Consider the following 24,087-nt stretch of genomic DNA (forward strand, 5'->3'; position numbering starts at 1 on the left):
AGACGAGAAATAAAGTTATTTGCTCTTGATGAGAAAATAAATTGCAAACATCGTACTTGGACATACTCTTATTAAATTGTACGATTTATTTCCGAATTGAAATCTATTGGACTATATAAAAGTTAAGTAAATATGATAGACTTATCAAGAAGAAATTCTAATAATGTTTTTCTTTTGCTTTGCTTTCTTCACAGTATGTTGGAATAACGGAATGCAATACAGAGTTGGACAAAAGTTCTGGATAAATTGCAACCGTTGCACTTGCCGTCGTAATGGTAGAATCGATTGTACCAACAATTTCTGTCCACCAAACGGTAAATAAAATTATTCTTTTTACTGACAAAAAAGATACCCACAGAAAAATAACATACATAAGAATACATATAACAGATAAAATAACAGTATCATATTAAAATGTACGCTCCGTTTTTTTTTAGTTTTTCTATATCTTTATCATTAAAAAGCACAAATAAAAATATCATAAAATCAGCATTAATTTAAAAGCATAATGAAAACCATGCGTACTCATTCTTTTACGGACTATTATCCTTCTTCATAGTTGTTTTTTAACCACATTTCGGGATCTGTGGCGCAGTGGATAAAGGCGTTGAGTCTCTACGGTTCCAAGAGAGCGTTGTCTGAGTATAGCGGTTTCAATCCTACCCAAGCAGGCCAGAGGATAAGTTTGCCAAAGTGAGACAACAACTATGGAAGGCAGTAATTACAGTTATAAGAGTCGGCATTCCTATCCTGCCGCGGTTAGTCACCTGAAGAAGTGTGAGTTGGACGAAACGTGGTAAAACAAGAATCACCACTATGAAGTTGAGGATAACAGTCCACAAAAAATGAATACACAAAATTATAAGCCTCATTTCAAACGATTCCACAAGTATAATATATATATATATAATTATTTTTCTACTATAATAATTAAATACCTACAGACACTAGTGTTTCATCCTTTCGGGATTCTTCAGTGCAGGGTGTCACGATTACTACCAGTCGAACGATTCGAACCCCGCGACACGAGACATCTCTGGCTCGATTAGCGGAGGCCGTATCCATTCGGCTACCATTAATCATGTGAAATAGCGTTGAATTTTAAACATTTTAATTTAAATGTTCATTACGTCAGACAGACAGTGATCAAATCGTTATACGATGATCTACGCATAAGAGCTAAATTGACCGACTTTTTAATTCAACAGAAAGTGCTCAACGATAAGAAACGTATTTCTTAAAGGGGCTGTCATAATTATTTTTCTACTATAATAATTAAATACCTACAGACACTAGTGTTTCATCCTTTCGGGATTCTTCAGTGCAGGGTGTCACGATTACTACCAGTCGAACGATTCGAACCCCGCGACACGAGACATCTCTGGCTCGATTAGCGGAGGCCGTATCCATTCGGCTACCATTAATCATGTGAAATAGCGTTGAATTTTAAACATTTTAATTTAAATGTTCATTACGTCAGACAGACAGTGATCAAATCGTTATACGATGATCTACGCATAAGAGCTAAATTGACCGACTTTAAAATTAAGCATAAATTTAGAATTTTACACATATTTTAGTTATGACTTTCATTATTCATATATATATATATATATATATATATATATATATATATATATATATATATATGAATAATGAAAGTCATAACTAAAATATGTGTAAAATTCTAAATTTATGCTTAATTTTATCTTTAAAGTAAAGAATTAGTCAACAGTTTCGAAAAATAGTAACGATGGATTGGATTGTACGAAATATATCGTTTATATATATTTGAAGTTTTAAAGGAGTTTTGTCTTCATGGAACAGTTAGATGTTGATGCACGTAGATTTCAGCACATAGACGATAATGTAAAAATCAGGAATCACTTCCATTAACTTCGCTAGAGAATTTTATTCATATGATATGCATACAGCGGCTCTGCTGTTTTCACAGCGACCACGGCTCTCCAGATTGTAGAGTGATGGTAATATCGGGAAGACAAGTAAGGACGGTAGTTTCCGTTGCTTGCCGTCTTGATTCGGGGGTGTATCTCCTTCGCGAGTTAAACGTGCCCCCAACCTAGAAATCTCTACGACTCGGCGCGGTAAATACAGCGCCTTGCCTTCCCAAATAGTCACTCATCTGGTTGCTTAACTTCAGTAATCTGGCGAGAACTGATGTGTCAACGTAATTGTGCCGTATGATATAAACGCTATCAAAGCATGATATATTGGAAGGTTTTAAAGCGAAGTTCAGCCCCTATATCTCACTTGGTTAAGTAGAGCACCCAGAGATTATAGTCAACATTTATCTTTCCCGGGATATGTTATACCATATGTTTGAAATTATATAAAAATAAGATATATTTCAAGTTTTATCAAACCTTTTACGGCTGCAGTTAGAGCTTCGGAAACACGTCCATCAATCCGTAAATGGAACAATTCTTTTTGGGTTGACAAAGAAAGCAAACCCCAGCAAATTATACGCAGCGATAATCAGGACTCAAATCTACAACTGTGTCTTTCTATATGTTGCTTCTTCAAAAATAAATAAATAAAAAGCAAATCTAAATATAAACTAAACAAAGCTAAAACATAAGTATATTAATAAAAATGTATATAATTTTTAAATGTATTTTTAAAAACATGTTTCCTTTGTTTCAACGCAGGTTGTTGGTTTAATGGAATCAATTACGGAACTGGGCAAATATTCTGGTACAAATGTAATCGGTGCACTTGTCGTCGTAACGGTAGAATTGATTGTGCCAGAAAAGTCTGTCTACCAAATGGTAAATAAACTTATTCTATTCGCTACAAAACTATTTCCGAAAATCGTGCTTAAAAATCAATATTATATTACAATGTACAATTAAATATTAAGAATACTCATATATTATCCCCCGAAAGTGAAATAAAAACTACGAGAAAAACATAAAATATAAGGAAATATCAATATTAAGCAATGTCTACTATTCTCAGTGTATTTTAATGGTTATCTTTCTTTTATAAATAGCATGCTGGTACAACGGGAGGAAGTACAGAGTTGGACAAAAGATGTGGATGAATTGCAATAAATGCACATGCCGTTCTAGTGGCAGATTCGATTGTACCAGAAAATTCTGTCCACCAAACGGTAAATAAAATTATTCCTTCTATCATAGACAAAAAATGCAATTTTGAACATTTACCTCAAAGATATTTTGTCGATTATATAAAGCCATGATTTATTTTCGATTTTTCCATATTCTGATCCTTCAAAAAAGCAAATTTTAACATCGTAATACACAAATAAAATAGCACATTACTATATTCATAAAAACATTAAACATGTACTATTTTTTTTATTGTTATTGTTGTAAGACCGAAAATTATCTGCATCATGAACTCTTCCAGTACTATATTATGATGTGCCTCCTGAATGGTACCCCATTGGCGGAAGTTGAACAGTTCACCTACCTCGGCAGTACCATTACGAACGCTGGGAAAATCGATGAAGAACTGTCAAAACGGATCCAAGCGGCTGCATCAGCCTTAGGAAAATTGAGAGACCGTCTGTGGAATCAGAGAGGAATCAGATTAAAGACCAAGATGAAAGTGTACACAGCTATTGTTCTACCATCACTGCTATACAGCTCAGAAACCTGGACTCTCTACAGACGCCACTTCAAGAGATTAAACCTGATACAACAAAGGTACCTTCGTCATCTAATGGGTATCTTTTGGAAAGACCATGTATCGAATTTTGAAGAACTATAAAAGGCTAAAATGCTCGGCGCTGAAGAAATAATCGTAACGAACCAACTGAGATGGACAGGACATGACACGCGCATGTCAGACAGCAGACTACCAAAAGTAGTTTTCTTTGGTGAGCTCAAAGAAGGTACACGACCCCTAGGCGCATCGAAACTGCGCTATAAAGACGCGTTCAAGAGACATTTGAAAAACACAAACCACACCAACGACTGGAGAAGAAAAACTGAAGATCGGATAGTTTGGAGAAGTGTGGTATCAGGCGCAGCCGATGTCATTAGAGGTCAAAGCATTGCTGCTTGGGAAGCAAAAAGAGCGCGACTACGGGTGCCACTACCCGGATTTCTTGCCATCAGGTGTCACATCTGCGGCCGGGGTTTCACAGCGATCGGACTCACATCGCACCTTCGACGGACACTAACCGACCTCCGCGTCATCGTCAAAATCGACGGACTGTCCGAGAGAGAGATTATGACGTGAGATAACATTCTCAGGGAGCAGTAGCGTAATACCGTAGAATCCACTAGAGTACTAGTAGTACACAACGCATACGACTTCTGACAATGGACTCCGCTTATCGTTGATCCTATCCTTGTAACCTTTTGATTAATCTATCTTTCTTACACCTAATCCATGTTTCGTGTTTGCCTTCCGTGATCCCAACTGTGGATCCACATTATGATACTATGAAGGTGACCCATGAGTCACTAAGTAAGTATAAGTGCTGAAGGGCAACAATAGATAGGAAGTGTCACACAAATGTACAATGAAATAGGAAGTAGCAAACAATGAATCTGTAGGCGTTTTTAGATCGAGCCTTTTAGATTTGACAATGACAATAGAAACCTACAGAACAGATTACAAAGGACCCACATGTTTTCTCAGTGGCAGTCGCCAGTGAGGAAAATGACGATCAGGCCATAAGAAACACGGTAGACGAAAAATACCACGGCACACACGACGTTGGGGGGTCGGCGGTTTGTGAAGGCCACACACGTCTGGGCACAACATCAGTTATATACACAGGCTATTGGTATAACGAGATAAATTGTGGAAGAAAGTATGGATAAAGTTTAATCATAATTATATTTTATGAATATAGTTATGGTTAAACTTTATCTATATTTTCTTCCACAATTTATCTCGTTATAGCAATCCTTACTAAAAAGCAAATAATCTATCATAATATTACCACAGAACGTGAAACATAAGTGTATAAGTAGAAAACGTATTCATTTTCTCATTGTTTTCTACGCAGGCTGTTGGTATTATGGGATGAATTACAGAATTGGACAGATTTTATGGATCAATTGCAATCGATGCACATGCACACGCTACCGAGGATTCGCATGTTCTAAAAGATTTTGTCCAGCAAACGGTAAATAAAATTATTTTAATCAGATTAAACCAGTCTCCAAAAAGCGTACTCAGATAATCAGTATCCTATTAAAATGCACGATTTGATTTTGAGGTTTTCAACATTCAAATCCTTACTAAAAAGCAAATAATCTATCACAATATTATCATAGAACGTGAAACAATAAAAATACAAAATTAATAAATTCATACACTTTAAAATGTATTTAATATTTATTTTTGTTTCATACGCAGAATGTTGGTATAACGGGAAGAAGTACAGAATTGGACAAACGTTCTGGAAGGATTGTAATAAATGTACTTGTCGGTCTAACGGGAGATCTGATTGTGCAAGAAAGATATGTCCATCAAAAGGTAAATAAAATTATTCTATGTATCTAAAATTAAGCTAATCTTGGAAATTTTACTCAAAGATTCTAGGCCCCTTCAATAAGTTTCAAGACTTTTTTGTACAGGCATTTAAAAATTGTCGTAGAGTCTTCAAAAATCAGTATATTATTGCTATATATCTTATGGGATGACTGACCAATTTTTATGAACTTAGGTTCAAATAAAACGCTGCAGCAGAAATTGGAATCCAGCCTATTAAAGTCTGATTATCAGCTGGTGAATTTCAAGAATGCCTTGTAACGTGATGACATTTAGAAGAACGATATGCAATAGAATTCTATTTAAAACTTGGAAAAAATGCCATAGAAAAATATGGAATGCTTTCACACTGATTTTAGACCATCTCACACGTATCGAGCGTCAGTTTTTGAGTGGCATAAGAGATTCAAGGACGGCAGGACGGCAGGGAGTCTGTGAGGGATGATAAGAGGGGAAGGAGGAGTAAGGACGTCAGAAAACGAGTTGATTGGCCAAATAAAGGATTTCATAGAAAAAACCGTCGTGTATGTCTATAGAGACAATAAGTGCACAGTTTGATGTCATTATGGGAACTGTATATACAATTATTCGCGAGGAACTGAAGACGTGGAAGATTAGCGTAAATGCACCAGTGCACAACTCCATCCTTATCACAGACTATTTTAGCAAGATGAGAATAAATACAAATATTTTCTGTGATTTTTGGTTATTCCCTAATCTCAAGGAAAACCTTAGAGTCTGTCGTTATGAGACAATTGAGGGGATTACAGAGGCTGTGACGAGGGTCATTGGCACGCCCACACAAAAGGATCTCCATGAGGCCTTTCAGATGGTAGTTGGAACGGCACAACAAGTGCATTGCAGCCAGAGGAGATTACTTCGAAGCGGACTAGAGTTTCGGATGTGCATCAATGTAAGTGCCAATACGAAAATGTCTGCAAATTTATTGAAGGCACCTCGTAATCAGTATTTTGTTAAAATTGTTAATTAACATGTTTTTATTCTTCACAAATCTTATGTAAATATAAACTCATCATAAACGTTTAAACATGAAATAAAATATATACAAAATTTATATCAAATTTATACCAACTTTATACCAAAGTTATACCAAATTCTAAATGCATGTTATGATATTTTTATTGGTTTTAATATACCATGAAAAGTAATGGGATTTTACAAAAGTTCTGCAGCTACCGTTCTATCGATACATTCAGTTTGACTAATAATTTATTTCCACCAAATGGCAGCGAACGCTGAACATTATACTCAGAAGTGATACAAAATATTAATATTTTAAAATATCAGAAAACATAAAACATAATAAAATTCACAAATAAAAAATATACATTTCTGAATTAATTTTTAATTTTAGCTAAATTTCTGGAAGAATTGCAATCGATGAATCTGCCTTCGTAATAGTAGATTCAATTGTACAAATAAATTCTGTCTACTTATCAGTAAATAAAATTATATTCTTTATTGAAGTGAACAAACACTGCTAGAATTTTGTATTTAGAGAAAATGATTATCTTATTGAAATCAACATATCTTTTTGAGATCTTACTGTAAATTAACATATAATGACTCACACAAATTAAAACTTTATAAACATAGTTTGTATAAATTTCTAAATAATCTGTCTTTATTTTCTATACAGGCTGTCTCTATAATGGCATAACTTACCGAATCGGACAAAAGTTCTGGAAGAAATGCAAACGATGTACATGCCGTGTTAACAATAGACACGATTGTACCATTAGAGTATGCCAAAGAAACGGTAAATAAAATTATGTTCAATATTTGGAATAAAGCTATCACCGAAGATCGTACTCAGACATAATCAGATCTATAATAAAGATTTTTTTTCTATTGATTTCGTATTTTGACTTTCAATAAATAAATGACAATTATCATTATTAAATTATTTAAAAAACCTAAAACTACGACATTACGACGCTAATAAATATATGCAATGCGAACTGTAGTTTTAATTTTTATATTTGTTCTTTTATTTAACACAGTATGCTGGTATAATGGGAGGAAGTACAGAGTTGGAGTCGGATTCTGGATGGATTGTAATCGATGCACATGCCGTAGTAATGGAAGATTCGATTGTACCAACTATTTCTGTCTACCAATCGGTAAATATAATTATTCTATCTATTGAGAATAAATCTAACCCCGAAAATTGCAGGAAAAAATAAACAGTATTGTATAAAAATCTACGATTTATTTTTCATCTTTCCCACATTTGATCCACCAGAGACAGCAAAAAAAAAACAAAAAAAAACACAAACCCAAAACATCATATCATCATAAATCTTAAAAATAAGGGAATTCATTAATTAAAAAAAATGTAAAAAAGCTCCAATCCCTCGTCCCCCTCCCGCCAATCTTTCACGAGAAACATCCGTCTGGCTGAAACTACTATCAATAATTCCCCCCCCTCTTTATCTTTGCCTAAATCCAAACGTAGATTCCATTGTTATATTCTAAAATTCATGTTATGAGAAAAGTAAGAGTCTTAGTGAGAGATTAGAGTCTTAATCATGTTGTTTGAAGAGATGCTAGTTATTATATATATTCATTGTGAGTGTTCATATTGTTGAGATGTAAATATTGTAAGAGATGGGATCATTAACAGGTGTATCTAAAGAGAGAGTGAGTTTATAAATGAGATAGTTTGCATATAAATACATTTTGAGAAGGTGTTTTCTATCTCGATAGACAGGCCGATAATTGAGAGGTTTGCATTTATGCCGATGGATTGACAGGTTGGCATTTATGCTTTGACAGTTCGTATGAACGGGAGTGTTTGTATAACATAAATAGACACATATACTTTCTAACATATATTTTTTAAATGATGAATTTCAAATAGTTTGTACACATAAATAGACAATACCTTTTTCATGTAATGATGGACACAGGAGACGGCAGTTATAAAACATGATGAGCATTTATTCTTCCACTGACCGGTTGGTGGCTTTGCGTTCAAGAATTCAAAGGTTCACATATTAAGTTTCAAAAGTGACCGTCTCGCTTCTAGACGTTCGAATCCCAACTGCCCAAGACTATCGTCTGTCTCTCTCTCTTCTTCTGACTTCTCGCTAACTAACTAACTAACTAACTAACTAACTAACTAACTCTCACTTCCTATATTGAGAAATCCATGCATGTCCGGCCAACGTGACCACAATTCACGTGCCATCAACATGCGCGACCTGCACGTTTCCGAACATTCTGATTTCCCAATAATCTATTTTTTTCTTTGTTGTTTTCACAAAGGAATTCAACCTACATATCTAATTCATTTAACCCATATTTTATTATCCACATTCTTTCTAACAATGCTAGTTTATTTATTATTTATTTCATCAGAATGCACAATTTACTGGACATTCCATTTAAACTTATTGTTCTTTAAAACTTATTTCCAGGGTTTGATTTCTGCTTTCTCTCATTTTATTTTCATTTTAAGTAGATCTCTCTATTTTTATACTTACATGAAAAGGGGACAGCCCTTATCATGTAACACCATGAACAAAGTTTCTTTCTTAGAACTGCACGCCAGTGGAACTCTCTGCCGCTTGTCTGTTTCCCACCTGACTACAACTTGGACGTCTTCAAGTCCAACATAAACAAACTCCTGACAAACCGCCCCCTTAAGTAAGACACTCTATCAAAAACCCCAATACTAATGATTACTACAATACTATCTCATTGATTACTGTACACGCAATAACCCTTATCCTTGAGTTGCCTTCGGGCCTTGATAAGTGGTGACCCCCATGAAAAAAAAATTATAAATGTATTTATTTATTTGCAGACTATTATTCTCATTTTTTAGTTGTTTTTTTCATAAGGTTTCGGCCAACTATTCCTCTTGTCTTCTTCAGTATCCCCAGTAATTTATTACCTTTTATAGTTGTTGTCGTCTCACCACGTTTTTGTCCAACTAAGTCTCTCGCCGGCTTTGGGTAAGATTGAAACCGCTATCTTCAGACAATGCTCACCCGAAACCGTAAAAACTCAACGTTTCTATCCACTGTGCCACGGGGCCCGAACGGCGATCAAGGCTGGATTTTTGGTGTTATATATCCAAGTTTTTTTTTCATTCTCATTTGGTCTTCCCTCGTCGAGTCTGTACTGAATGGTATATTATTTTTATTATTACATACTTTTGAGATGAGTAATTTATTTATTTACTTGCGGACTAGTATCCTCATTTCTGGTTGTTGTTTCGCAACGTTTCGTCCAACTATTTTTCTGGCATTAGCCTCTTAACTGTATTCTCAGTAATTACTGCCTTCAAATGAGTTCATAATTTTATCATTCATTTCTATCAAGACACTTTATATAACAAGAAAAATACAGAATTGGCCAAAAGTTCTGAAAGAATTGCAATCGATCCACCTGCCGTCGGAATGGTACATTTGGTTGTGCCAACAAATTATGGCCAGCAACCTATCTTCTTTATTTACACAAAAAAGAAAACTTCGATAATCAGTATTTAATTACAATGTACGACGACCTTGATTTTTTCCCAATTTTGATTCTTTCAAAATAGAAAATGTAAATATCATAAAATGAACATTAAGTTAAAACGTCAGTATATTTATAAAAATTGTCTAAAATTCTAAATGTATTTTTGCTTTAATTTCTACCCAGGTTGTTGGTATAGGGGGATTAATTACAGAATTGGACAAATGTTCTGGTGGAATTGCAATCGATGCACTTGTCGTGGTAACAGGAGATTTACTTGTACGACCAAAATATGTCCATCAAACGGTAAATATATTATTATGGAATTCTGTTCATCAAACAGAAAATAAAATTAAAATCTTATTAATATGAAATATTCATTTTGAAGTTATTTTTTTATATTTTGATCTTAGAAATATCAAATTAAAATATAATAAATTTATCAGAAACTTTTAAACATGAGAGCCCGCACAATGTACAAAATCTAAATTTGTTTCTTTTAAATTTTATCTCTGGTACCACTGACTATGTTGGTATAACGGGAAATATACAGAATTCGTCAAGTGTTCTAAAAGAATAACTATTGATCTAACTGCTCTCGGAATTGTACATTTTATGGTACCAAAAGATTTGTGCACAAACACTTAAAGACATATATTATCTCTATTAGATGGAAATCAAGTTGGAGAAAATGTACTTTGATAGAATTTGTATCTGATTAAGATCCACGATTTTGTTTAGTTTTTCAATATTTAGATCCTTTCAAAAAGCAAATTTAAATATAGAATAAACAGAAAGATGAAAAAATAATATATTCATAAAATTTCTTAAATTTCAAATGAACTATTTATTCATGTGTTTCTTTCTACCTAGGTTGTTGGCATAACGGGAGGAAATACAGAATTGGTCAAATGTTCTGGCAGAATTGTAACCGATGCACCTGTCGTCGTAACGGTAGATTCAATTGTACTAAAAAAATCTGTCTGCCAAACGGTAAATAAAACTATTCTCTCTATTAACAGTGAAACTAAATTTGAAAAACGTATCAAGAAAAAAAATGATATCATTTTAAAAGCTTTGATTCATTTTCGAGTATTTCCTTATTTTGGTCCTTTTTAAAAAATAAATAACCATAAAAGATAACATAAAATAATCATTATGGCAAGTACAACAGCATATTTTTTTCATTGTTTTGACTCTCGAGTGTGTATCCGTTGATATCTTATATGCTTTTATATAGGGTATTGTGGTTCTCGGTTGATTAACTGTGTCTACCTGTGTCGGATATATACGCGAGAGTCAAAACAATGAAAACAATATGCTCTTGTCATAGCCCTAATAATCATAAAAAAAAACAGATTAAAGTTAACAAATCCAAAATGTTCTAGGGAAATTGCACTCGATGCACCCAAACGGTACATTAGATTGCACAAACACATTCAGTCAACCAAACTCTATTGGCGTTAATACTTACTCCGAAAACCGAACTTAAAGATAATCATTATCTTAATAGAATTTTTACTGAATTTTCCCATATTTTTAACCTCCAAAATCGATGAAAAAAAAATCTTTTATAAAGTATAAGTAAATTCATTATAAGAAACGCATAAAGTTCTAAATGTATTAAAACTTTTATCTTTGTTTTTGTTGTGGGCCGGTACACATCAAGCAAAAAGACATAACTATATACTTAGTGGAAACGAAATATATTGAACAGAAACACAAATACAGTATATTAAAGAGTGATTGCTTGGCAGTCTGACTTACAACTGCTCCTAACGATAACGATTCGGGGTTTTATAGTAAAAATTCATAATACGTACAGCGGTATTATAACATCTCATCCCAAGCCTTTCCTCTGTATTTTTTTACGTTCACCTCTAACAAAACATATCACCACTTGGACGTAAGGGGCTACGTTTTGGACAATGCATAGGAAAAATTAACAAGTCGTTGGTTTTTACTAAGCGGGTTTGTCGGGGATATGTACACCGAGGGGACACAAGTACAACAAGTTCATCAGATCACATTCCATTAAAATATTTGTAAAACAGATACAGAGACAAACAATTGCTCAAAATTTTCTGTTAAAATAAAAGTGTTCTCATAGACATAGCAAATACAATTTTAAGATGGAATGCCTTCTTTAAAAGATATCTGTCGCGCTGAGAGACTATCAATACATTCAGAGGTATGAGCCTCAATATCGTTTTTGTGTTCAATAGGAGATATGTTTGCTACCAAAGCACATCATTTTAATGTATTTTCTATCTTTCCTCTAATGTCCTTGTTTATTTTAAGCTAACATCTATCCACTAAGTATTTTTAATTTATTTATCCCCGGATAACTAACATGTATATCCTTCAAGATTCTCCTCTGTATTTTTTCTTTAGAATGACCAATTTCTTGCTGTCTAGCAATATCTCGTCACATAGCGAAAAACAGCTTGAAATGTATTTTTCCTTTTCGGTAATTTTGTTCGTGTTAAGTTAATAAACACATAATGTATATTCATGGATGTTTGTTTTATTGTGTTGCACAAAACAGTTGTATTTTCCGATCAGTTCGTAAAGAAGTAATCACGAAATCTTTTAATAGCCCTCTATGTTTCTTGATAGTCTGTCAGCGCCATGGTATTTTTTTTTGTTCTCTACTAACCTGGAATTTGTGTATGCGCACGATCTCCAAGCTCCTTTGTCCAACAATTATAAAAACACCAAGAGTTGATATAGACTTTAAACTGTCTAACTCAACAGTCGGTAATACCGACATATTTTTTTGTCTTCACTCCCTTGTACAATATATTATTTATACTGAAACCCGTTGTTCGAGCCTCTTTATGACCCTTTACCAGGACTACACCAGTACTATAACAGTTTTCTACTAAGACTGTTGGTATATTAGTTTAAAGTACAAAATTTATCAAAAGTTCTTGAAAAATTGCGATCAGATTAGATTAGATTGTACTAACAAATTCGCTCCAGCAACCCGCCAATGAAATTATTCTCTCTATTAAATAAAAAAACAACCTGAAAAAGTCTTGCACAGAGATAATAATCAATATACTATTAAAACATGCGACTTATTTGTGTGTGGTCCATATACTGAGCAACACAAGAAAAAATTTAAATATAAACATAAAAACAAAAAAAATTCATGATAATTTATAACTAAATGATTTATAAAATTCTAAATGTAAATTTTCTTTTTGATGCACACCCAGTATGTTGGTATAGAGGGAAACAATACAGAATTGGACAAATGTACTGGAAGAAATGCAACCGATGCACTTGCCATTGGAACGGTAGATTCCACTGTACCAGAAGATTTTGTCCACCATCTGGTAAATAAAATTGTTCTTTTTATTGATAATCAATCCAATTGCAATTTCTTTTTATTGATAATCAATCCGTACCAAAAGAGAATGAGTATTTTATTAAAATTACTGACACAATAACAAGTTTTTCTATGTGCCGAATCTCAAAAGGACCAATTATAAATTCATAGTTTTTTTTAATCAAAATTAAAACCCAAAGTAATTCATGAATAAATCCTGTGCAAAATCTTCTTCTTCTTCTTCTTCTTCTTATTATTATTATTATTATTATTATTGTTATTGTTATTGTTATTATTATTATTATTATTATTATTTATTTTTTTTTATACTTTCATCTTTGATTTCTTTTCAGTATGTTGGCATAACGGGATCAGGTACAGATTTGGACAAAAGTTTTGGACGAATTGCAATTCTTGCACCTGCCGTAAATACGGTCGATTCTATTGTACCAGCAAATTCTGCCCACCAAACGGTAAATAAATTTATTCACCCTATCTATATTAATAAAATAAAATAAAATAAAATCAATTGTTCCCCTAAACGCCGATGCTACATATAAATTCACTATGATCAGACTACTACACTCTACCTTATGTTGGTTTTGTGCATATTTGTAGTCGCATTCATCTGTTATAATAAATGGGTATATTTATCACTAGGAACGCTACAAACCAAATTACGTGGTAGCAAATTTCTTTACCCTAATTATTATCTCGCCCCACAAACCCCATTGTAACCGGGAACTTCTCAACATTCGTCACAAGTTTGGCTCGACGACCGTTCGTATTTTTTTCTTACATAAATACACGCCATCTTAGATTTTACATTTTCCGTTCCAAAATACTAATCGTTCCCTTAAAGTTATTTTCCTCGGTTCTCATTAGTTGTCCGTTTGTGTTTCTTTGATTACTGGATTATCAGTTTTTGCTATTTAGCGAATGGTTAAACATGAAACACGATGGCGTTACCCAGCACACAGGCGATATCATTCTATTCCTTTACTACGGATGTACGAGCCCTACAGCACCTAACATATTCTCACACAGGAAAGAATCTGATTGACAATAAGACTAATTCCGAAAATTCCCTCAAGAAGAATAAACGATCTAATCAAAGATTCATTTTCGAATTTTATGTACTATATCTGTTCTAAAAAAGACATTAAAATATTATAACATTCTCGTAACACTTTAAACATAAAATGTTTAATATCTAAATGCGTTTTTAAACATTGCGTTTTTAAACATTTGTATTTGATACTTGGTAGAACGGAAAATGTACAGAGTTGAAAAAATATAAAAGAATTTTAATTGATATATCTGTCGCATTTTCCGTTTAAAATCACAGTAAAAATATAGAAATAGTTAAAATATAAATAATATGATTAAAGAAATTTATACGATTTTAAATGGATTTTTGTAATCGTTTTAATCGTTCCTTTAAGCGAATGTAAATTTAAAAACGTGATGTACTTGCAATAACCCTTATCCCTGAGTGGCTTCCGGGCCTTGATAAGTGGTGATCACTGTGTAAAAAAAAACAAAAAAAAACGGCATGACAAGTAAAACATATAGAGCTTCATGAATTAAAACAGGTATAAAATATTACGATTAATGTAAATTCAATGCCGTTCACTGTAATGGAAATAAAATTATTCTGGAAATAGTACTCAGTATTAAGCAGTATCATATTAAACTTTTAGATTCACATTAAAGTTTTTAATATTTGATACTCCAAAAAGCAGATACATTTTTATATTTTTATCTCTTCAAAGGCTAATAGAACATTTTATGAAATAATCATAAAATGCAAACCATGAGCTGATTCATAAATAAAAGATATATAAGTTTCTAAACGAATTTTCATTGTATATTTGTATTTCTACAATGACTGTTGGCAGAACAGGAAATGTACAGTATTGGTCAACATTTTTGGTAGATTTATAAAGGAAAATTCAATTGTATACGAGAATGTTGTCCATCAACCACAAATAAAATCATTCTATCCATCGATAAGAAAACTATTGACAGGAAAATATACCGCAAAGATCGTACTAATAGATAATTTTATTAAACATTACGATTTATTTGCAAATATAAAAGTAAATAAATATCATAAGTTTATGAAAACAAAACCGACAAAAATCTAATATATAAAAGGCTATATGTTTGTCTGTCTGTCTGTCTGTCTGTTTGTCCGGTCGTCTGCTTTTCTGTCTGCCTGTCCATCTGTTTCCATATTTTCAAAAGTCTATCTCCTCCGAAACTAAGAGTCGCAAAGTGGCGCTATGAGCCTATAATGATTGGATTTTTTACGGGCCGTTCTTTTATGGGTCTTTATCCGGTAAAAATAGTTATAAGAGGTCAAAAATAGGTCAGAATTGTATAAATTGTTATACATTTTTTACATTCATCCTAGTTTATTTCTAATTTTTAGTTTTTAATCAGTTCGTATATGCGTCACGTTTATACAGTGGTAACGTCACCAGCTTTGAATGCTACAGTTTTGCTTTCGGTTTCGATTCTAGCTGATGGTACCCAAATATCTTTTTTTACTTTTGAAATCAATACTCTATAATAATATATACGGAATCTGAACAGATTAAAATATCATATTTAAGCGTATTTTACGATCGGGCAAAGCCGGGCGCCCCTCGCTAAGAATTCATAAATAAATGTTTCATATAATCCTAATCAAATTTTCTATATTTCCTTGTTTTCTCACACAGCATGTTGGTCTGAAGGAAAGCAGTACAACATTGGACAACATTTCTGGGTAAATTGCAATCGATGCACGTGCCGTCCGAACCGTAGATTCGATTGTACCAAACAATTTTGTCCATCAAACGGTAAATAAAATAATAATTCTCTGTATTCACAAAAGGCTAACTACAAAAATATATCATACACATCTAAAACCTATTAAACTGAAAAAGTCTATCTTATTTACATATACAAGTTGTTTTCAGGTTTTCTATAATCTTATAGTTCACAAAAATATCTGAAAATACCATAAAATAATTATATATATAACACCATAAGAAAATTTATTCATAAAACATGTTTAAAATAATAAAGTTATGTTTAAATTTATCCATCCCTATTAAAAAGGCTCTTAGTATGACAGAAAAAAGTACAGAATTGTTTAAAAAAAATGTCTGGAATAATTGCTACACATCGAGTAGCCATCGTAACGGTATACTTCATTATACCAAGAAACACTTTCCACCAACCTATAAATAATTATTTAACTATTAACAGAAAAGAAAGTCTGGAAATTGTACTCGAAGACAATAAGTATCTTATTAAAATCTACGATTCTGGCGAGACTTGCCATATTTTGATTCTTCAAGAAATCAAAGGTAAATACATGAAATAAATACAAATTAAAATATAACTATATTCATGAAAAATGTATAAAATTTTAAACATGTTTAATCTTTCTCTTTATTTTCCACTAAGGTTGTTGGTATAACGGAATAAATTACGGAATTGGTCAAAGGTTCTGGAAGAATTGTAATCGATGCACATGTCGTCGTAACGGTAGATTCTATTGCGCTTACCGATTCTGCCCACCAAACGGTAAATAAAATAAAATTCTATTAAGTAAAAAAAAATCGTTCTATAATGATCGATCTTGAGATTTTTCATATTTTATCCTCCGAAAATGAAATAAAAATATCACAAATTATCTTCGACCTTCGTCCCATCGCCGAAACGTGCCATCCTTATGCCTTTTTTTTTTTTACAAGTGTTGCAATAGTAAGTGATTTGAGGAACTCCGAGCACTAGTAACCTATCGACTTTACTATCCTCGACAGACCCTACAAGCAGCAAAATTCCACCCCTACACTGGAGAGATCCCTGAATGTCGTAAAATCTTTTACTCAACTGCTGCACTTTGGAATTCCCTCCCGGGTGCCTGCTTCCCCGACTGTATTGGCATGCAGAAATTCAAGTGTAATGTGAACAGACATCTCGCTGTCTAACTCTTTAAATAGTATCCCTTACCCTAACCCTAACCCTAACTCTAACTCATTAAATAGTATCACTGCAAATATGGTTCTAAATAGAAGCTCCTCACAAATAAGTGACCCTGTGCCTTTTTGTGGTGAAACATCAATCCAAAACATACAGAAATGACAAAAAACGTATATATATAACATTCACTGGACAAAACAGAGGAGGGTAGAGCGGTAACTCTAAATATATCTAAGGGTTTTGACAGGGTATAGCATAAAGGTCTTCTTGGGAAAATCAGATCATGGGGTATCACTGAAATACTTAACATAATTAAATCCTTCTTAGATAAGAGAAAAATCCAGGTTGTCCTCGACGGTCGTACATCTAAACAATATGATATAAATGCGGGAGTGCCTCAAGGATTTATCCTTGGACCTCTATTATTCCTAATATTCATAAATGACTTCCCTGACAAAATTGTCTGTGAGATGGGTATATATGCTGATGACACCGCGCTCTATAACAGGCACGACAGGTAAACAAATGAACATATATCTAAAGAAATGGCAGAAAGACTAGAGGATGACCTCTGATTTGTAGTGGAATGGGAACATAAACGGATGGTCATATTTAATGCTGCCAAGACTAAACTTGTTTCCTTCAATAATTACAAGAAACATTCTCTACCACCAATAGTAATGGCCAAAGACTCTTTATCTGAAACTACATCTTTTAAACTCCTCGGCCTAACGTTCACAGGAAACATGAGTTGGAACAATTTTATTGAGAGCATTGCCAGGACCGCTGCGAAGAAGGTGGGTTCTCTCTACCGTGCTAGAAAGCTACTAACACCCGAAAGTATCCTGAACCTCTACGAGGCCACCATTCGCCCATGTATGGAGTATTGTTGTCATATTTAGGCTGGTGCATCTGCTACTAGTCTCTCGCTCCTAAACAAGGTTCAAAAGAGAGTCGCCAACCTGATAGGTCCTGAACTGTCATCTAAGCTTCAGCCTCTGTCCCATCGACAAAATGTAGCATCCCTCTGCCTGTTCTACAAGTATTTTAACGGTGAATGCTCCGACGAACTGCAAGCACTTGTACCCCCTCGACGTAAATACCCCCAACAAACCCGACAAGCAGCTAAATCTCACCCTTTCACAGTAAATATCCCTAGATGCAAGAGAGCCTTCTACTCCAGTAGTTTCTTCCCTAGAACCGCTAGACTTTGGAATTCCCTTCCGGGTTCCTGCTCCCTCAACTGTACTGACATGCAGAAGTTCAAGTGTAACATGAACCGACATCTTGCTGCCCAACTTCCCATATAGTACTCCTGTAGATTATGTCCGTGATAGTAGACCCCCACATCAAAGTGGCAATGTGCCTTGTTTGGGGTGAAAATGTTAAAAAAATTAAGAAATGTATACAATCCTAAAAGTATGTTTAATTATTATCTTTCTTTTATATATAGTATGTTGGCTTAACGGGAAAAGATTCAGCATTGGACAAAAGATCTGGATGGATTGCAATCGATGCACATGCCGTCGTAACGGAAGATTCGATTGTACCAACACCTTGTGTCTACCAATCGGTAAACAAATTATTCTCTCTCTTGACAATACAGCTAAATTTGAATATCGTACTCAAAGACGATCTGTATCTTATAAACATCTATAATCTATTTCTGAGTTTTTGCATATTTTGACCCTTCAGAAAAGCAAATTTCAATATCTTAAAATAAAGCTAATGTTCAGACATGACTATATAAAAATATGTTTCAATTCAAATTTATTTTCATTATTCTATTGTTGTTTTCTTTTACATAGGTTGTTGCTATAACGGGATAATTTATTGAATAAAATATATATATATATATAAGGTTCAGACAACTACGAGGCGCCTTAAATAAGTTTCCAAACTTTTTGTATGGCATTTAAAATCGTCGTAAGAACTTGAAAATTCAGTATGTTATTGTTATACATCTCATAAGGACTGTCCAATTTGTATGGTTTCAGGTTCAAAGGGACAGCTACGACAGGAATTGAAATACACCCGACTAAAACCTGATTGTCGCAGCTAATGAATTTCAAAACTGAAATCTGGACGTGAGGACACTTTACAAGAACGATTTGCAATAAAATTCTGTTGTAAACTTTGGAAAAATTCCACAGAAACATATGGAATGCTTTAGACTGCTTTTGGACCATCTTGCATGAATCGAGTATCAGTTTTGATAGCATAACAGATTCAATGAATGTAGAGAGTCTGTGAGGGATAATGAGAGGTGTAGAGGGAGTAAGGAAATAAGAACATCAGAATTGATTGGCCAAATAAAGAATTTCATGGATAAGGACCGTCGTGTATCTATAAAGTGCACAATTTGATATCAGTGTGGTAACTGTACACAATTATTCAAGAACTGAAGATGTAGAAGGTTTAGGCGAATGCATCAGTCCACAGTTACATCTTTTTCACCGACTATTTTACCAAGATGGGCATCAAGACAGGTCCTCACGTTCTTTACAACCCAGATCTTGTTCCGTGTGATTACTGGTTATTCCACCAGCTCAAGGAAGATTTGTCGTTATAAGATAATTGAAGAGATGAAAGAGTCCTGACACGCTCACACAAGAAGATTCCATGTGACTTCCACAAGTTGTTAGAATGGCACAAGTTCATTGCAGCCGAAGGAGATTACTTCCTAGAGGACTAGAGTTTCATGTGTGTACTATCAATAAAAGTGCCCATACGAAAAAGGTTGGAAACTTATTAAAGGCACCTGGTATATTCACAAATATGTATAAATTAAAACTTTATATTATTATTATGCTTTTTGGTTTTCTACACATGTTGGTCAAACGTGATAAAGTATGGAATTGAATGGGGATGAAGTTCAGATAAATTAATTAATAAAAAATGTATAAATTAAAAAAAAACATTTATTTTCTCTTTGTTTTCTACGCATGCAGTTGGAATAACTGAATCAACTATGGAATAAGGTATACATAAAGTTCAGACGTAACTATATTAACAGCATTGATACATCCAAAATGCTTTCATTTTCTCTCGGATTTCTACGCAATCTTTTGGCATAACGGGATAAATTATGTATAAAAAATACAAATAAGTTTCAGACATAACTATAATCACAAAACGAATACGACAAAATGTATTTTTTTTGTTTTCTATTCACGCTTTCGAGAAAACGGATAATTTATAGAATAAAACATAAAGTTTACACATAATTATATTCAATAAAATGTATAAATCCAGAAGATATTTATTTGGTACTTGCGCACTTTTGATACCGTGCTTAAATAATAACGTTATTATTTTGAAGGCCATTCTTAACATGAGGAGGGGAGGGTGTTTTGTAACTATTCTGTGCTTCCACGTAACAATTTAATAAAACAAATATCGTGTAACTTGAATTTAACATGAAAAAACTATTTAATATTTTAAAATAGCACGGTATCAAAAATGCATAAGTACCATTTATTTTTCCTTTTATTTTCTTTATATTTTTTGTATAAAAATCGATGAATTATAGATTACAGTATAAAGTTCAGATATAACTGTATTCATAAAAATGTAAAATGTAAAATATATTTATGTCTCGTTGTTTTCTATGCAGTATAATCTAAGAAATATCTGGAATAAAATATAGATAATATTCATACATAACTTTATTAATAAAAATGTATTAAGGCAAAAAATATTTTTTCTCTTTATCTTATATGCATACTGTTTGTATAACGGGATAAATTATGGAATAAAATATAGATAATATTCAAACATAACTTTATTAAAAAAAATGAATTAAGGCAAAAAATATTTTTTTCTCTTTATTTGATATTCATACTGTTTGTATAACGGGATAAATTATGGAATAAAATATAGATAATATTCAAACATAACTTTATTAATAAAAATGAATTAAGGCAAAAAATATTTTTTCTCTTTATTTGATATTCATACTGTTTGTATAATGGGATAAATTATGGAATAAAATATAGATAATATTCAAACATAACTTTATTAAAAAAATGAATTAAGGCAAAAAATATTTTTTCTCTTTATTTGATATTCATACTGTTTGTATAACGGGATAAATTATGGAATAAAATATAGATAATATTCGAACATAACTTTATTAATAAAAATGAATTAAGCCAAAAAATATTTTTTCTCTTTATTTGATATTCATACTGTTTGTATAATGGGATAAATTATGGAATAAAATATAGATAATATTCAAACATAACTTTATTAATAAAAATGAATTAAGGAAAAAAATATTTTTTCTCTTTATTTGATATTCATACTGTTTGTATAACGGGATAAATTATGGAATAAAATATAGATAATATTCAAACATAACTTTATTAATAAAAATGAATTAAGGCAAAAAATATTTTTTCTCTTTATTTGATATTCATACTGTTTGTATAACGGGATAAATTATGGAATAAAATATAGATAATATTCAAACATAACTTTATTAATAAAAATGAATTAAGGAAAAAAATATTTTTTCTCTTTATTTTATATTCATACTGTTTGTATAATGGGATAAATTATGGAATAAAATATAGATAATATTCAAACATAAGTTTTTTAATAAAAATGAATTAAGGCAAAAAATATTTTTTCTCTTTATTTTATATGCATACTGTTTGTATAATGGAATAAATTATGGAATAAAATATAGATAATATTCAAACATAAGTTTTTTAATAAAAATGTATTAAGGCAAAAAATATTTTTTCTCTTTATTTTATATGCATACTGTTTGTATAATGGGATAAATTATGGAATAAAATATATATAATATTCAAACATAATTTTTTAATAAAAATGAATTAAGGCAAAAAATATTTTTTCACTTTATTTTGTATGCATACTGTTTGTATAATGGGATAAATTATGGAATAAAATATAGATAATATTCAAACATAAGTTTTTTAATAAAAATGTATTAAGCCAAAAAATATTTATTTTCTTTTCGTTTTCTCCACAAGCTGTTGGCATAACGGGATAAAGTATAAAATAAAATATAAATTTAAGCTATGAATATATTCATAAAAATAAATACATTCAAAGTGTATTTATTTTTCTTTATTTTCAACCTTGACTTTTGGGATAACAGATAAATTAAAAAATAAAATGTTGATGAAGTTCAGAAATAGCTATATTCATACAAAGGTATCAGTCCAAAATATATTTAATTTTCATTTGTTTTCTACGAGGGCTTTGGTATAACCGGATAAATTATGGAATAAAATATGAATAAAGTTTAGTCGAACATATATTCAATAAAATGTATACATAAAAACGTATTTATTTTCTCATTGTTTTCTACGCAGGCTGCTGGCATTACGGGATTAATTACGGAATTGGACAAAAAATGTGGATCAATTGCAATCAATGTACATGCACACGTTTCCGTGGATTCGTCTGTAACAAAAAAAGATGTCCAACAAACGGTAAATAAACTTATTCTAAGTAGATTAAACAAATTTTCGAAAATCGTACTCTAATAATCAGTATAGTGTTAAAATCTATTATTTAATTTAGATTTTTTTTTCAAATTACGATTCTTTCAAGATAAGGATATGAACTGAAAAAATTTAGAAATGCATAAAATTCTACATATATTTTGTAATTTTTATATTTGTTTCATATACAGGATGTTGGTACAATGGGAGGAAGTACAATATTGGACAAACGTTCCGGAAGGATTGCAATCAATGCAACTGCCGTAGTTACGGTCGATCTGATTGTACTAAAAATATCTGTAAACCAAAAGGTAAATAAAAAACAAAAAAACGACTGGTGCTTCTTGCGGTTTTTAACTTTTAAATCCAGATGGACATATCTCGGCTAAAATAAAAATTTATTAATCGAAATAAGCACTATGAGAACTAATATACTTTTGACAACACAAAACAAGTGTATTTATACCAGTAACGTAAAAATCTTGCATTTTGAATTCGCTGAAAGTATTTTGCATATCAGTTTGATTTTTTTAAGCATTTCTCAATCAGAAAGTTGTTGAGATACTAGAAAAAAGTGTATTCGGTTGGTAAGAGGTCAGGAGAGTATGAAGGATGTAGCAGAGTTTCGTAGCCCAATTCGTTCAACTAACAAAACAGTCAGCATGGTCTTCTTTTGGTGCAACTCAGGCTTCGAGAAGTGTTGTAGAGATTTGTCGGCGTCTAACCACCGAACCAAGCGTCACCGGTTGTCGTAAGGAAATCACTTTTCATCGTAAGTCACAACCCGGTCGAAAAACGGGTCGTTCTTGTTGCGTAAAAGAAAGGAAAATGACACTTCATAACGGCGTTTCTTTTGGTTGTCGTTCAATTGGTGAGGAACCCCTTTATCAAGTTTTTTCTTACCAATCTATCTCAAGTGGCTGAAAATGTTCGTATACGTTACGTCCAATTCAAAAGCAAATTCTCAACCAGTTGTGCACGGCTTGGCTTCAACTAAGACTCTTCATTGAGCGTTGTAAACATCTGATGGCCGATAGCTACGCTCATCGTCTTTACAACTTTTGTCGCCGCCATGAAATGTCTTAAACCACCATTGGGCTGTATATTCAGTAGTGGTCCTTGGACCAAATACTTCGTTGATATAGTGAGCTACTTCATCAGCTTTTCGGCCTTGTCTGAATACAAATAAGAAAATGGTGCGAATTTGCTTTTTTCACTCTTGTATTTTAACGTTCTGAAAAGAACACATAATAGATTACAAACAATTGCAATTTAACAGATTAGATAGAGCGAAAAACGTTCTTT

The 24,087-nt window shown here is 32.4% G+C and overlaps 1 protein-coding gene across 41 annotated transcripts in view; it reads left to right on the forward strand.

The window, feature by feature from the left end:
* The window catches only part of LOC145291506 (uncharacterized), a 351,327-nt gene that overhangs the window by 66,410 nt on the left and 260,830 nt on the right, over positions 1 to 24,087 (forward strand). For all 41 annotated transcript variants that reach the window (XM_080137468.1, XM_080137469.1, XM_080137432.1 and 38 more), the window contains exons 11-26: positions 195 to 314; positions 2,670 to 2,789; positions 3,014 to 3,133; positions 5,009 to 5,128; positions 5,362 to 5,481; positions 7,157 to 7,276; positions 7,521 to 7,640; positions 10,171 to 10,290; positions 10,858 to 10,977; positions 13,209 to 13,328; positions 13,675 to 13,794; positions 16,051 to 16,170; positions 16,784 to 16,903; positions 18,756 to 18,875; positions 22,651 to 22,770; positions 22,974 to 23,093. In XM_080137468.1, the coding sequence (XP_079993594.1) occupies positions 195 to 314; positions 2,670 to 2,789; positions 3,014 to 3,133; positions 5,009 to 5,128; positions 5,362 to 5,481; positions 7,157 to 7,276; positions 7,521 to 7,640; positions 10,171 to 10,290; positions 10,858 to 10,977; positions 13,209 to 13,328; positions 13,675 to 13,794; positions 16,051 to 16,170; positions 16,784 to 16,903; positions 18,756 to 18,875; positions 22,651 to 22,770; positions 22,974 to 23,093 (1,920 nt within the window). The remainder of the gene's footprint in view (positions 1 to 194; positions 315 to 2,669; positions 2,790 to 3,013; positions 3,134 to 5,008; positions 5,129 to 5,361; positions 5,482 to 7,156; positions 7,277 to 7,520; positions 7,641 to 10,170; positions 10,291 to 10,857; positions 10,978 to 13,208; positions 13,329 to 13,674; positions 13,795 to 16,050; positions 16,171 to 16,783; positions 16,904 to 18,755; positions 18,876 to 22,650; positions 22,771 to 22,973; positions 23,094 to 24,087) is intronic.

This window comes from Euprymna scolopes, chromosome 12 (genome assembly GCF_053919585.1).
Source record: "Euprymna scolopes isolate OS-2025 chromosome 12, ASM5391958v1, whole genome shotgun sequence".
NCBI lineage: Eukaryota > Metazoa > Mollusca > Cephalopoda > Sepiida > Sepiolidae > Euprymna > Euprymna scolopes.